Source organism: Mauremys reevesii, unplaced genomic scaffold (genome assembly GCF_016161935.1).
Source record: "Mauremys reevesii isolate NIE-2019 unplaced genomic scaffold, ASM1616193v1 Contig95, whole genome shotgun sequence".
NCBI classification, from domain to species: Eukaryota; Metazoa; Chordata; order Testudines; family Geoemydidae; genus Mauremys; species Mauremys reevesii.
Window position 1 is genome coordinate 283890 of NW_024100912.1, and position 14759 is coordinate 298648.

Genomic DNA, 14759 nt, shown 5'->3' on the forward strand with positions numbered 1-14759 from the left:
AAATCCCAGACCGCAGGGATCCTTGTAACCCTTATGTACCCTTGGGACCTGTGGTAGTTGGTTCCAGAAGTCCTTGGATCACATACACTAAAGTAATGTGATTTCTTCATGCAGTAACTGCTTTCCAGGGAGCTAAATGCTCTCATGATGTTCTCTTGCAACCACATGGCTATAGTATCTGGCTGAGGGGAACAAACACAGTTTCACAAAGCCATGGTTTGTGACAAATTCTTTTTGCTTGATATTTAAATTTCATAACCTCCCTACAAACCAACATGGCATTTAACAAACGTGGGTCACAGAACCTGCAAATTCAAAGGTGACGCTGATGCTGTTGTAAGTCCTCATGATTTTACAATGTGTTACTAACTATTTGCTGCTTTTCTTAGAGCCCCAGCTCCTGGGTTGTTCAGATTAGGTGGGGATTTGGGCTTTTGTTTAAAAAACTAAGTTCCCAGCCCTCCTGGTTGTGAAGAAAAACTGGAAAACCTGACCCCTAAAGGCTCAAACACCAGAAGGCAAATAAAAGGATACAAAAATCGTATTTTTTTTTTAAATCTTATGAATTGAAACACAATCTTGGGATTTTGGAGGGCCTTCCTCATGATTTTTGTACACTTTGGGTTGGCAGTGGAATCTCTAAACAGCACTGAGTGGACTTCAGAGTGGAGCTGTCGATATAAAGAGACAAGGCATAGGAATATAGAGTTTGCTTATTTTCCCCAATTTTATTCAGCAGAAACATTTTTTCATGCATCACTTTGGGCACACTGCATTGTCCAGGTGTGGCCTCAGAGAAGGATCCCCACTGCCTAGCTGCACGGCCCCTACAGTTGCCTCTGATTTTGGGAGGTTCTGTGATGCAGCTGCACACTGAGTCCTACATTTCAGCAAGTGGAGCATTAATGACATCTGCCCCGCTGCAGATTGATGTCCGCGTATATCAGTGTCTCTTCTCTCTGGGGCAGTGGTTGCTTTAAGATAAAACACAGTAATGTTACTTTTCTGCTAAGCCAGCCTAAAGCCAGAAAATGTCTCTCTGACAGCACTGCTGTACGTACATCAGGAGCAGTTCTAATGGGCATCTAGGCTGAGAAACACCAACGGGCCCACTTCCTACATCAACCGCTCTGAGGCAGGCAGCTCAGAATTCCCCCTCCCCAGCCTTGGTCTGGACCTTTTCTGCCCCCAGGCAGCCGGGCTTTGCTGTGATACCTGCCAGCTGGGCAGTGGAGCCTTTCTCCCTCTCTCCATGCCACATCCAGGTAGTGCCAGGTTCTCCCTGTGGTGGGGTGTTATTATCTGAAATAAGGATTCTTCTGTGCTGCAGGCAGTGTAGTTTTTTCCTGTCCAGTTTCATATTTGAATCACTGATGTTATTAATGGCGACATTTATAATGATTCTAGGCAATTTTAAAAATAATATTATTATGCTGGAGATTAGTTGCTCCTAACAAGTACTTCTCTAATCTATGGACAACCGTAGCACCTTGCTGGAGCTGGTGGCTGTGACAGCAATCTTTGATTGAGACTAAATAAGGGCAGCATTAAATGTCCCTTTATTTAGTTTCAGCTGAAGCAATAGGCAACCAGCACCCAAGGACTGAAGCTCAGGCAAGTCTGGGCATGGCAGAGTCATGTGGTTTAAGTGAGTTCCTAAGGGTCTGCTAAGAAATTAAGGGGCAGGGGTTGATTTGATTGCAGCTGCGTGTCTGTGTGTGAGACACAAGCAGCAGAAACACTTCAGAAGCACTTTCTTTGATCCCCGCTCCAAGTCTTTTTCCAGCCAGCACTCTGCCCCAAAACTCTCTCTCCCTCTCAGCTTTTTCTCAGTGTCCTGCTCCAAGTGCTCTCTGCCTGTGTCTGTCTTTCTTGTTGCTTTCTCTGGTTCCTTCATAACCTGAAGCCTGGGAATCCTGAGTAAATCCATGTTCCAAGCCAACGAGTCACTGGCGAGCTGGAACAGGCAAACAAGTCACTCTTTTCTATCACTTTATCATTAATAAAAACTGTGACTTACCCTGGAGCTTCCCAGCCAATCCACCGAGGCGTCTGGGGACAGAATGACAGTTACACATTGTCACTTGGAAGGCACAACGCCGAGCACAAACTATAACCCCACGGCTCCCACCTCCCCCAGGCAGGGCAGGGATCCCCCATGAGCACTGAGCACAATGGAGCCTGATCCTGAGCAGGGTTGCTAGGTGATACCATTCAGAAGGACTTTTAAATACAATTGTTGAAGATGTTCAGTGGAAATTGTCTGTCTGGGTTTCTACAGAGCTCTTTTGTCACAAACAGAGGCAGCTTTTGGCAGAAAATTTCAGCATTTTGTTCAAAACGCAAATGCCGCCAAACTGAAATATTCTGGCCAAAACCAGAAATATTCTGATTCAAAATACCAGCCTGGTGCTGCATGGGACTCACCCACCCTGTCCTCCAAATCCTTCCAGTTCTCCAGCAGAGAAGGATGCATGGCAGAAAGGAAACACCAAGATAGACCAGCAGACCCGCGCTCCACTAAATGGCTTGAAGTGTGGGTGGGAGGAAGCTTGCCTCCCACCTGTCCCCAACCATTAGGCCAGAGCTCTTGACCCAGTTGACCTGGGTGGAGGAGGCCGACGAATAGATAGCCTGGCAGGTCTCCACCCACACCAGGTCACCCAAGTCCTGGAACACGAGGAACATGAGGAACACGTCATCAGCAGTTGGGCCGACAGGACCCACTGCAACTCTGGCTCTCGAAGCACCAACCCTGTCAACCTCTGGTGGAGGAGACAGGGGAAGGGCTTGATCACCAGAGTATATAGCTGGCCTGACACTGGACACCCTTGATGTATCCCTCACCCGGAGCTGACCAGTTTGGTCAGGATTCAGTTGAGCCTGTCCAAACACTCCACCGAGGCGTACAGCACCTGGAGAAAACCCACAAACTGGGATCCAAAGTCAAATGCCCACAGAGTGCCCAGGAGATACCCATGGCTCATCTTGTTGAACATATTCTCTTGGTCCAGGGACAGGAGGGGGTACGACAGACTATCCCTACATCCAAGCTCCAAGAGATCCTGGACCAAGTATAGATTGTAGAAGATGGAGCAGTCCAGGACGGTGTAGGTCTGGTTGGGGTGGACCACGTCTGCCAGCATAGACCCCAGCTGCAGTGAGATGGCCTTTGCTATGACATTGTAGTCTGTGCTGAGGAGCGAGATGGGACGTCAGTTCCGAAGGGTCGAGGAGGTTCCCCTTCTTCAGTAGCAAGGTGAGCACAGCTCAGCTGCACAACAGAGGGAGAACCCTGCTCCCAAAAGACTTGGCCCAGACAGTGACTAGGTCTTGGCCAAGGATGTCCTAGAACACACGGTAGATCTCCATGAGCAGCCCATCCATGCCCAGGGATTTATTAGTGGTCAAGAGATGAAGGGCTTCCCAAAACTTAGCCAGAGTGAGAAGCAGCTCCAGACAGTCCTGGTCACCCGTGCTGACCGTTGAGAGTTCAGTCCAGAGCACTCTGCAAATGTCAGCATTGGTCAGGTCTGGGGAAAAGAGGTGGCATAGAAGGTCATGGTCTTCCATGCATCTCCTCCGGATCCATGAGGGGGGAGCCGTCCTCTGCCAAAAGGCAGGTGACATGCTTCTTAGCTCCCTACTCTTTTTCTCCAGGGTGTAGAAGAAACAGAAGCCACGATCCGTCTCCCGAAGAAGACAGATGCAGAATCAAACAAACATGCCCCAGGCCAGATGGTCCTCAAGAACCCAGAGCTCCTCCCACTTCTCCCGGCATGCTCCACAGAGGAATAGATCCCTGGGGCTGGCGGCCAGATGCCTCTCCAGATCCAAGACCTCCCGCTCCAACTACTCTATCACCACATTCCTCCACCAGTTGGCGCCCTGGGTGTAGTCACAGCAGAAAAGCCAGGCATATACCTTCCCCACATCCCACCACCACAGCATCAAGGGAAAGACACTCCTCTGCCCTCACCAGGCCAGCCAAAACTCCCAGAAAGATGCCACAAAGCCCTCATCCTCCAGCAAGCTATTGTTAAAATGCCAGTAGGCTGGCCCTGGTCTCTCTAAGGTGAGAGAGGCTGTCACAGCCACCAGATGAGATGTTGGTCCGAGAACGGGCTGGATGAATGCTGGAGGAGTGGACCCGTGAGAGATGATGACGGGATAAATAAATGTAACCCAACTGGGAGTGGTGTAACCAAGCTACCTCCACCCAGACATAAGTAAAAGTGGACTCATTGTCTGGGTGGTAGTCGCACCAGATGTCCACCAGGGCATGATGATCTACAATCTCCTGGAGGACATCCATGGTGGCCGAGCACCTCTCACGAGAGGTCCCAATCTTCAAGGGTGGTGTTGAAGTCCCCACCCATGACCAGGCACTCTCAAGGACCAAGGAGCTGAGGAAGGTGGACACCTGCTGAAAAAAATGCCCCTGCTCCAGGCTTGATGTTGGGGCATAGATGTTGACACGGTTCAATGCCAGCCCCTCTACGTGGACCTGGAGGTGCAGCAGGCAACCTGGCAAAACCTGGGCAACTCCCAACACCTCAAGCTGTGAGTCAGGGGAAAACACGGTGGCCACTTCAGCCATACCAGCTGTCAGATGGCTACAGGTCCATGTTAGCACAGGGCAGGAAGGACTGGTCATCACTGAGCAGACCCAGCTCCCAGTGAAGGGAGTGGAAGACTTTCCAATGGGAGCTTTCTCTGGATGTGTCCTTTCCATGAGAGACAGGAAGGGGTAACACTTTGGCTCAGTCACCTAAGCCATGGCAATGCAGAACTGGGGATTACAGACAAAAGGTAGGACAAAGGAACCTCAGGAACTCAGATGCACAATCCCTGGGATCCTGCAAACTCTTTCTTCTCACTCACTTTTATCACAGGCAGTTTGTTGGACTAACTCTTGGCCAGACAGTCTGAGCTGGGATCTGTCCATCCCCCACCAATTAACACATTTACCCTCAACCCCCACCTTTCTCCCTCATGTGACCCCACTAACCCCAATACTCTCCAAAAGCTCTTACAGTGAATATCCTCTTCATAAGGGTTACTGGTGTCACGCTGGACTCGTTCCCTGTGGGGAGGAATAAGGACAGGGTGTATCAGTCACACTGCATGCTCAGTCTCTGTTTTCAGCAATCCAGCTGTGAGCACATTTCTTCCTGTGATGACTGGTCCTCCTCGTAGCACCTTGGATCTTGATTCAGCTCACACTCAGTGGAAAGGCAGCAAACCCTACTTCTGGATAATCAGGGAACATGGCGGCTTCACCATTTATGCAGAGAATGTCTAATAAAGATGAGAATTTAATGTCCTGTCCTATTTCAGCAAAACAGCCAACAAAACAGCCAGCTAAAGCTCCACTTGGTCAGGTTGGAGTTAAGATTGGGGTGGGTGGAGGGAGGAGGACCAAAAATCCCTGACATCTCAGGACAGAAGTTGTCATTTGTGCTCAGTTAGAATTTGGTAAAATTTTTCAATGGCTTCCCCCGACCCCCAACAATAGTTTAAACATGGTTGGCCCAAACAGTTTCATTTTAATTAAATTTTCAATGAAAAAATCTGAAAGAAACAATTTTGTTTGGCTTGAAAGGACATTTTTGTTTTATTTTCAGAATGAAATGAATAGTTTTATTTTGGTTCACTTTGATTTTTTCTGTCAAAAAAACCCATTGTGTTCTCTGAAACATTATCAATAACATTGTTTGTTTGCAATTTTTTCACTGAAATAAAACTGCATTTTTGGCTCACAATATGTAGATTCTGAAAACTAAACATATATCTTGTAAGCAGGGTCTGCATGTGCTCTCTCCTGAAATCCAATGATTAGGTGGGGAAGGAGACTTCATGAAGCAATCTTGTTTGCATAGACACACCCACTCTGCCTAGGTGCACAGCCTCATGGAGCTGCTTTGCCAAAATGGTCACTTTGGGCTGTTGTTGTCGTCACTTTGTTATTGGGGGCAGGGGTAACAAAGCGTTGTTATCTTTGCTGTGTCAATCAAGGGAAGCAGGATAGTGCTTGGCATACCCTGATTGAGGGACTCTCCCTCTACATAACTGTACTCACTAGGCAGGGGATGGGGACAGTGTCTCTGATACAAGAATCTGCACTAGCAGTGAGGTTCTACCATTAATAGTTGAAATCATTGAGAGCTTGGTACTGTATGGAATGATAGAACCTCAAAACATTACAGAGGGTGTAGGCTGGCCTGTAGAGTACTGAATGATTAGTGGGGTCACTGCTGCCAGACTGAGTACCCGGACAGCAGAACAAGCAAGGTATTTTCCCCACATGCACCCAGTTTCAGGTGGGGAGGTGAACTCTGTAGATGCACCTTTGGGGTCTGAGGTTTCACTGACCAAGGATAACAACTGTAAGTGGGGTGTGGTGGTGGGAGAAGGGAGGGAAATGTTAAAGACTTAAGAACCTGAGGCAAAAGGACACAGCCCAATGTACTCTGGGTGGGTGTTTTGCTCATAGTTTTATGTTTATGAATCCTGCTTGCGGTGTTTTCCCAAGTTAATGCTGGGTTACTTTCCCTCTTTTCATTAAAAGTTTCTTTTCTACACTCAGACTCTGTGCTTGTGAGTGCAGAAGTTTTGCCTCTCAGAGGCACCCAGGGATGGTGTGTAATTGTCTCAGGTCACTGGGTGGGGCTCGAGCCAGTTCTGGTTGTATTGTTGAAAAGGAACCCCCAGATATTGAACCGGGCCCTCATCCCTGCCAACTCCAGCTGGCAGAAGGGTTACAATAATCAAGGCTCAACTTCAATATCTTAGAACAGAATGGAAATTCAGCTTCAGATCCCCAGCCAGATTACTGCTGGCCCAATCTACTAACCAGCTCCCATGTGTCAGGAGGGGAAGTGTGGGTGTTTGTGGGGACAGGCTAGTCACATGGCTAGAGGAAGGAGGGAGGAATGTTTGGAGACAGGCAGCTGTTTAAAGCCCTAAATCGGGGACAGGAGGCAGGTAGAGAATACACACCGCTGGGAGTTTGCGGAGTAGGGGCTCCCAGTACTGAGGGTCTGTGTGTCGTGTTCCCCCTGCCCCCACCAGTTTTATTGGCAGAGTCACTGCACTGAGAACCCAGACTGGGCCGGATACTGGCAGAGCCTGGAATCTGCCTCTAGTCTCCCCCAGCTCCTTTCCCTCTATGTGTCCAGCTGGTCACCCCAGGGGCTTCCTGAACTCCCACCTGGCTCTTTCTGCCCCACCCACAGCCCAGGGCAGGCTGCTCCCCACATCATGCACCTCTGGGCCATGGCCGGGTAGATTTGCTGGAGTCCTTCTAGGGGCAATGTGCAGCTGATGAATCTGCTTTGATCTCTGGGTTGTGAGGCCAGCATGGGCCAGGCAGGCCTTAGAACAGGCATATGGGTCCCGTGGCCCTCAGAAGAAGTGCAGCAGGACCACTGGGCTGCAAAAAGGGCATCGGGAATCAGAGCAGGCGTTGAGGGGGAGCCCTGAGTGGCAGGTGCTAGTTGCAGAGTAATGGGGAGTGATCCTTAGACACTTCTGCAGAAAAGGACCTAGGGATTACGGTGGACAAAAAGCTGAATATGAGTCAACAGTGTGCCCTTGTTGCCAAGAAGGCTAATGGCATTTTGGGTTGTATAAGTAGGGGCATTTCCAGCAGATCGAGGGATGTGATCATTCCCCTCTATTCAGCACTGGTGAGGCCTCATTTGGAGTACTGTGTCCAGTTTTGGGCCCCACACTACAAGAAGGATGTGGATAAATTGGAGAGAGTCCAGCGGAGGGCAACAAAAATGATTAGGGGGCTGGAGCACATGACTTATGAGGAGAGGCTGAGGGAACTGGGATTGTTTAGTCTGCAGAAGAGAAGAATGAGGGGGGATTTGATAGCTGCTTTCAACTACCTGAAAGGGGGTTCCAAAGAGGATGGATCTAGACTGTTCTCAGTGGTAGACGATGACAGAACAAGGAGTAATGGTCTCAAGTTGCAGAGGGGGAGGTTTAGGTTGGACATTAGGAAAAACTTTTTCACTAGTAGGGTGGTGAAGAACTGGAATGGGTTACCTAGGGAGGTGGTGGAATCTCCTTCCTTAGAGGTTTTTAAGGTCAGGCTTGACAAAGCCCTGGCTGGGATGATTTAGTTGGGTTTGGTCCTGCTTTGAGCAGGGGGCTGGACTAGATGACCTCCTGAGGTCCCTTCCAACCCTGAGATTCTATGATTCTATTACTCTCTGGGGGGTCCCTTCAGGGTCTCTGTGTGTGCTGGGCCCTGGGAGGGCTCTCTCAGAGCCCCCTGGCTGGGTGGGGGGCAGACAGCAAGCCAGCAGCAGTTGGCAGCTCCCCTGGAGCTAGGGGAAGCCTGAGGTCCCTATGAGCTGGTCCTCCTGGGCCGTGCTGAAGAGGCAACCGGCTCAGAGCCCCTCAGCACAGCATGTTGCTCACATGTACAGTGCACTCTGAATACTCACGGGCGTCCCTGCTGCCTGGCTCTCCCCAGCAGGCGGGAAAACGCTACAGCTACCTCATGCACAGACCTGCAACGAAATTACAGCTGCTGTGACGGAACCCACTGTGGGTGTTTTGGTGTGAGTCAGTGTGTGGAAGCGCCGAGCCTGGCACTAAACCAGATGCAGCCGATAGAGCTAACATTGGGTGTTACCCACTGCAACTGGATGGACTGGAGACCCTTGGTTCCCAGCCAGGCCTGGCCACTCCCAGCCCTGCCCCAGAAGGATAGACCCGGTTCTAAGGAACTTGCTGGGTCAGGCAATACTACTTTGTGGCCAATCAACCCTGATCTCCCCTGAGTGTAGAACAGGGTCACTTTCATTCCTTCACACACCCAGGGGAGATTGTCAAACACGCTCACTCTGCTGCTGGTGAATTCGATGTGAACACGCCACTTTAGCAAACGCCTTCCTCAAAGGGTTTCCATGGAACCCCCAAATACAACCCCAACCAGGGAGTTCATCCTGCCCTGGCATTCAAAAACTCCTCCAGATAACAAACAGACTGAAACCCCCCACAGAGGGATTGCTCAGCTCTGCTGAGATGCTGGAGTGGCCGCTGGCCCTTCTGTGAGGCAGAGGGAAGAGACGCAGAATGGAAATGAGATGGGGGAAGGGAATAATTTCTCCTACCTTTGATTCCTTGGTAGAGACATGGCTGAAAGGCAGTTAGACAATGTGATCAGAGGCGTGGACACGTTTCCTTGTGGGCAGAGAGAGAAAGATGGAAACTCAGCGACATGGCCCCAATTAATTGTCGTATTGTGCTGAGCCCTGTCCCCATGGGCCAGCCTTGAGCTCTTCTGCACCAGCCCCACTGACTGCCCCTGGGAGTGGTGTGACCAAGTCTAACAATTTTAGAGTCAGTCTCACAGCATTTTATGTTCTCCATAAAGCCCCAGGTCTGAGAGTCAGGGGAGTTAGTGAGAATCTCAGCTTTCATTACACATAAATTTTAACTCTGTTGGGGAGAAAAGCCTGAAAATATGACTCAAAGGCCCCCAAAGATCAAAACCCTCAGGTAAATACAAAGAACCCACACTGGTGACTTCTTGGAAATCCCATGAGTTTTAAGCCAGTCTCAAGATTGTTGGGGTGACTCGAGTGCTGTGAAAGCTTGGGGCTGGGGATGCTGTGTGAGGAAAGGTTGTCAGGGCAGAGTTGTGTCCAGAGCTCTAGTTTCAGAGTTGTTAGGTCCTGATTCAGGAAAGCACTTACACACGGGCACAGATGTAAGGGCCCTTCCTGACTAGGGGATGCCTTCCTGAACTGCAGCCTTAGTGATCTGCGTGTCCCATCCCAGACACACTGGTACAGGGAATCTAAGGGGTTTTCTCTGCCACGTCTGTCTGTACATTTGCTAACACTGCTTGGCATCACTGTCATACCCACCTTTCTTTCCCAGCAGATAAAGCACCACAGCCAGCACCAGGACAGCAGGGATTGTAATTCCCAACAGGAGCTTTAGATCCAGCCCTAAGGAAGAACCTCAATGTGAATGGCCTCTCCAAGCAACCAGCAGCAATTCCCTATTAGCTGAGTCCTGTGGTAAGTGACCCCTCAGGTCCTCATGAACATACCCAGGTAGCTCACCCCATGATTATCTGCAGGGTGACATTATTGACTGTTTTTTGTGAGTAAAGTTTTTCCACACGTCATTTTGACCCAACATTTTTTAATCCAAACACAGTTTGATTGAATCAAAATGTTTCCCGCAAACAGTGTACATGCAATGATCTTCTTAGTCATGCTAGAAAAATAATTTTGAAAAGAAAGACATTTTGTTTTGTTTTGAATTGATGGTTTTGTTTCATTTTGGGTTTCCAAATCCAGAAATAGGAGAACGGCCCTTTGAAAGGAAACAAAGCAAAACTATTTGTGTTTCCAACTGACGTTTTTGCCTCATTTTTGTTCTGAAAACCCAAATCAAAGGAAAATATCTAGTCAAAATGAGATCACAGGAAAAATGTTGAGTTTCATGAATATTTTTTCATCAAAGCACTGACATTTCCCATAATGAGTTTTGAATTAAATAGTTTTATTCACAATTTTTTGTGGAAATATCCCTGTGGGAACTGCCCTGCTTCAGGGAAGCATCATTATTAGGGACAGCACCCAGGTACAAAACTTTAAACAACCACTTTAGTTCCATGAATGGAATTTTACCAGGTGCTTAAAAATAAGCCCCTACATAAGTGCTGTACTGAATAGGGTGGGACTTGAGCACAAAGCTGAGAACTTTCCCGAGTTGGAACCAAAGATCAGTATGGTGAGTAGAAATGTGTGTGGAGCTGGTCAACAAATATCCAACAGAACAGTTTTCCATCAGAAAATGCTGCTTTTCCACAATAAAAACTTTTCAACAACAATCTTTGATGTTTCTGAATCAAAATGTTGCTGAATTTCTGTTCCGTGAAATATATCAAATTTTGACTTTTTGTCTTGATTCCATATGAAAATAAAATTTAAAATATCAGAATTTCCTGCAGGAGAGAAATGCCTTTTCCCTCCCTTCCTCACGGTCTGACACACAGACACAGACTCACCTGACTCACATGTCACACTGAGGTGCTTAACAGGGCTGAGCTGGGATTTGATCACCCGATTATTCTTGTCCTTGATCTCGTAGCCACAGGCATAATTCCCAGAGCTGTCACTGGACACCGTATGGTTATAGACGTAAGTGATCTTCTCCTCTGAACCCATCTGAAACAAAACCTCCTCCCCGTCCTTGCAGAAGATGACTCGAGTGGCAGGGGCCTGGGAGAACACGGAGCACTGGAGCAGCAGGGAGTCCCCCTGCCGGGCGGACATCAAGCTCAGGTAGAGGGTGGGGGCACGGAGAGTGCCTGGGAAGGGGAATGAGTCAGAGCTGTCAGTGGCTCCCATTTTATGGGGAGCCCAGGGACCATTTTGCCAAAGAAAGTTGGTTGCCGTGGAAGCAGCTTGCAGTTTCTAAGGTTATGTCTACGCTGCAATTAAAAACTTGCATCTGGCCCATGTCAGATCATTTGTCAGTGTTACACTGTGTCCAGTCCCTAACCCCTTCGGCATCTGCTCTAGCATCCTCCTTGTCCTTATGCCCTCCCACCCCCAGCTGGTTCAGGGGATCCAAGGGCAACTCCAGGTCCAGGCGAAGGGAAGATCCTGGAGCAGTGGCAGGGGAATCGCCAGGGGGATGGGAACCAGCTCTGAACTCGCAGGGATATTGCTGCTTTCTCTGGGCAGGTCAATATCTGTCCACCAACTTCCCTGCTCTGGCAGTGTCCCCGGCTGCTGCCTTGGCCGGCAGCATCTCCTAGTCCTGCTGCCCAGGCAGCCAGAAAAGAAACGCGGCCATGACTGAAAAGCCGCATCCCGGTTCTGCCAGCCCCTGCTAGACTGGATGAAAGGTTGCTGGGTGCAGTTCCCTGCCCAGGTCATTCGGGAGCTCAGCCTGGATGAGCTAATGATCCCTTCTGGCCATGCCCGGTGCATGGGATGGGCCGTGGCTGTGACTCTCTCACCCATGTGTCACACCGGACCTGGGTCAGTGTAGAGCTGCAAGGCATCGGGGCAGGAAGGGGTCAGCCAGGGGACCTGGCGCCCAGCTCAGATCTCACACAGCCCCATCCACCTTCCCGTGCCATTGCCGCTGACACGGTGCTGAGCAGGGAGCGGCCCAATGGGTGGTGGCTGGAAACCTGGAGACTGAGAGCTAAAGGCTATGGATTGGTTGGGGACAGACAGACAGACAGACTCACCGGGAGCTGAGCAGATCTCCTGGCTGCTGGGACTCAGCGCTGGGAACAGAAAGGTGACGTGTGTTCAGTGCCGAGCTACAATCTCCCCTGCTGTGAGATGCCCTGAATGTCTGATGGGGTCTGTGCTCCCCCCGAGTCTTGGTTCCTGCCCAATTCATCCCACCAAGGGCACCTCCATCTGCTCCATGAGGCTGTGCCAGGCACTGTGCAGAGCCCTGACTCCCGCAGGTCCCCTCTGGGCTGGTGAGGCCCAGGTGGGCAGCCTGGAGGGTTCCCATGCCCCCAGGGGATCAGCACTGAGCGTCTCTGCATGGGGCTCTGCTAACAGCCCAGCAGCGCCTACATTCATCCCCAGACCCGTTAACTGAGCTCAGCCCCTCACTTCCCCCAGCAGAGATGCAGCACGGAACATGGTACGGACAGACAGAGGGTTGAGCCCAGATCTGATGCAGATGTTTGAGAGACAGGCCCAAAGCAGAACCCCCGATCCTAACCCTCTCCCCCCAAAAACACAGATCTGGGATTGGACCCAAACTGTGTGACTTGGACCTGGCTTTACGAGTCTGACTCCGACCCCCGGATGAAGACCCCCTGAATTCTGGGGGAATCCAGAACTGAAGCCCAGCCTGGAGCCCAGCTCAGTGTCTCTGACCCACTGGTAACAGGGAGCCCTGGGGCTGGACCCTGATAATCCCCCACCCTCCAATGGCAAGAGCCCTCCCTGCTCTCTCTGCCTCCAGGATGAGCTGACAGCCCATGAGCATCCTGCCCCGAGCTCAGCCCGTCCCGACTCCATGTCCCTGGTGTGGGGAGCTGGGCCCAGGGACACCCAGGGGTTTGAATACAGCCAAATGCCAGGTCACAGCTCCCAAAAAGGAACCCAGCCAGACCTGCAGCCTGAGGCCTGGGCCAGGACAGCAGGGACCAGGGGAAGGATTTAGGGCCCCAGGGGAAAAGTAACTCTACATGAGCTCCCAGGGCGCCATGAGGGCAGCAGAGCTGATGGGCTCCTGGGCTGTGTAACGAGGGGAGCAGGAAGCAGGAGCAGGGAGGGGATTTCCCCCGGCATGCGGCCTTGGAGAGGCCGATACTGGATCCTGCATCCGGTTCTGGGAGTCCCAGTTTAAAAGGCTGTTGGAAAAGTGCACAGGTGCAGAACAGAGCCAGAAAAATGCTGCGAGGGCTGGAGAAGAGGCCTCCCAGGAGAGGCTGGGGGACCTCCGTGTGTGGAGCTGGTCAGACAGCTGAGCTGGTCACAGTGTCCAAGCTCCTTCCTGGGGAGAAACCCCAGGTGCTGACGGGCTCCTCAGTGCAGCAGAGACAGGCAGAACCAGACCCAAGGTCTGGACGCTGAGTCTGGGCAAACTCCAGTGAGAAAGGAGGCAGCAGTTTCTCACCACACTGGGGATTAACCCCCTGAGCCAGCTCCCCAGGGAAGTGGGGGAGTCACAGCCAGGCCTTTCCGGAGGATGCTTTAGTCAAAAACAAGTGACTGGGCTCAGTGCAGGGGAGCTGGGGGAAGTTCTCTGCTCTGGGCTATCAGGGGTCAGACTGGATGGGCTAATGGTGTCTCCCACCCTTAAACTCTGTGAAGCTGTGACTGTAAACCCAGCCTGGGCCGACTGCTAGTCCCGGCCCATCCCCAGCACTGAGCGCTGGCCCAGTGCTGGTTTAGGATAGTCCTGCTCCCTCAAACATCACAACAGCGCAACCCTCTCTGCCGCTAAAGGAGATTTGCTGACTCCCTGGGCCAGGGGCTGCTCTCGGTTCTGTTTCCTCCCAACCTGCTACAAATTATCGCAAGATTTCCAGATACTCACCAGGCAGCAAGAGGCACAGAAACAGGATCATCAGGGCGGTGGTGGGAACCAAGAGGGACAGAAATAGCCAGCGATGACTGATCCAGATGGGGATAGGACGGGACAATCTGCAGTGATTCCCTGCTCCAACCTGCTCCCTTTGCCCCTCTGGGTTGTGAACCCAGACACTGTCGCTGCTCCGAGTCCCCGTCAGGGCCGTATGGTTGAGGCAGCAGGGACACCGCAGCCCCTCTCTGCTCTGCCTGTCCTGTCCTCACGTCTGATTGTCACTGCTCCCCGTTTCCTGTCCTATACACCCCCTTGGCCACAGCATCTTTATTTAGTGCTGGGAGCCTGAGAATCAAACACACATTAAATACATTGATAAAACCCCTCTCCTGATTTAGTAACAGAGGACACAGCCAAACCCACCCTGTTAAACCAAGGCCTGGCTGGAGCATTTAACAATAACCATAACTAGAGCATACATAGATCTCAAAATCTTTTACACAGGAGGGAAACAAATGGGAAAACTGAGACACAGGAAGGTGGGGACACCAGCCCAAGGTCACCCAGCAGGGCAGATCCAGGAACAGAAGCCAGATCTCCTGATTCCCCGGCCAGTGCTCTGACCACTAGGACATGCTGCCTCTCTGCACCAGGGGCCAGTATGACAATGGTATTTAGGCACCTAGTGACACAGCCAGGCGCTTAGT

At 50.9% G+C, this 14759-nt stretch overlaps 1 protein-coding gene across 4 annotated transcripts; it reads right to left on the reverse strand.

Moving 5' to 3' along the window:
- Positions 1–717: 717 nt before the first annotated feature.
- On the reverse strand, positions 718–14392 carry LOC120395108. 4 transcript variants are annotated; one of them, XM_039519271.1, is made up of 9 exons: positions 14065–14392; positions 12245–12283; positions 11048–11350; positions 9894–9977; positions 9135–9204; positions 8463–8528; positions 5037–5086; positions 2021–2052; positions 765–974 (listed from the first exon to the last, which is right to left on the reverse strand). In XM_039519271.1, exons 1-9 carry the CDS (start codon positions 14093–14095, stop codon positions 903–905), a joined length of 747 nt encoding a protein of 248 aa, XP_039375205.1. In that variant the 5' UTR covers positions 14096–14392; the 3' UTR covers positions 765–902. The 4 variants fall into 4 exon arrangements, with proteins under 4 accessions (XP_039375203.1, XP_039375204.1, XP_039375205.1 ...); XM_039519269.1 differs by lacking the exon at positions 5037–5086 and having other exon boundaries at positions 718–974; XM_039519272.1 differs by lacking the exons at positions 765–974; positions 2021–2052; positions 5037–5086 and adding an exon at positions 5095–5301.
- Between the last annotated feature and the right edge of the window lie 367 nt (positions 14393–14759).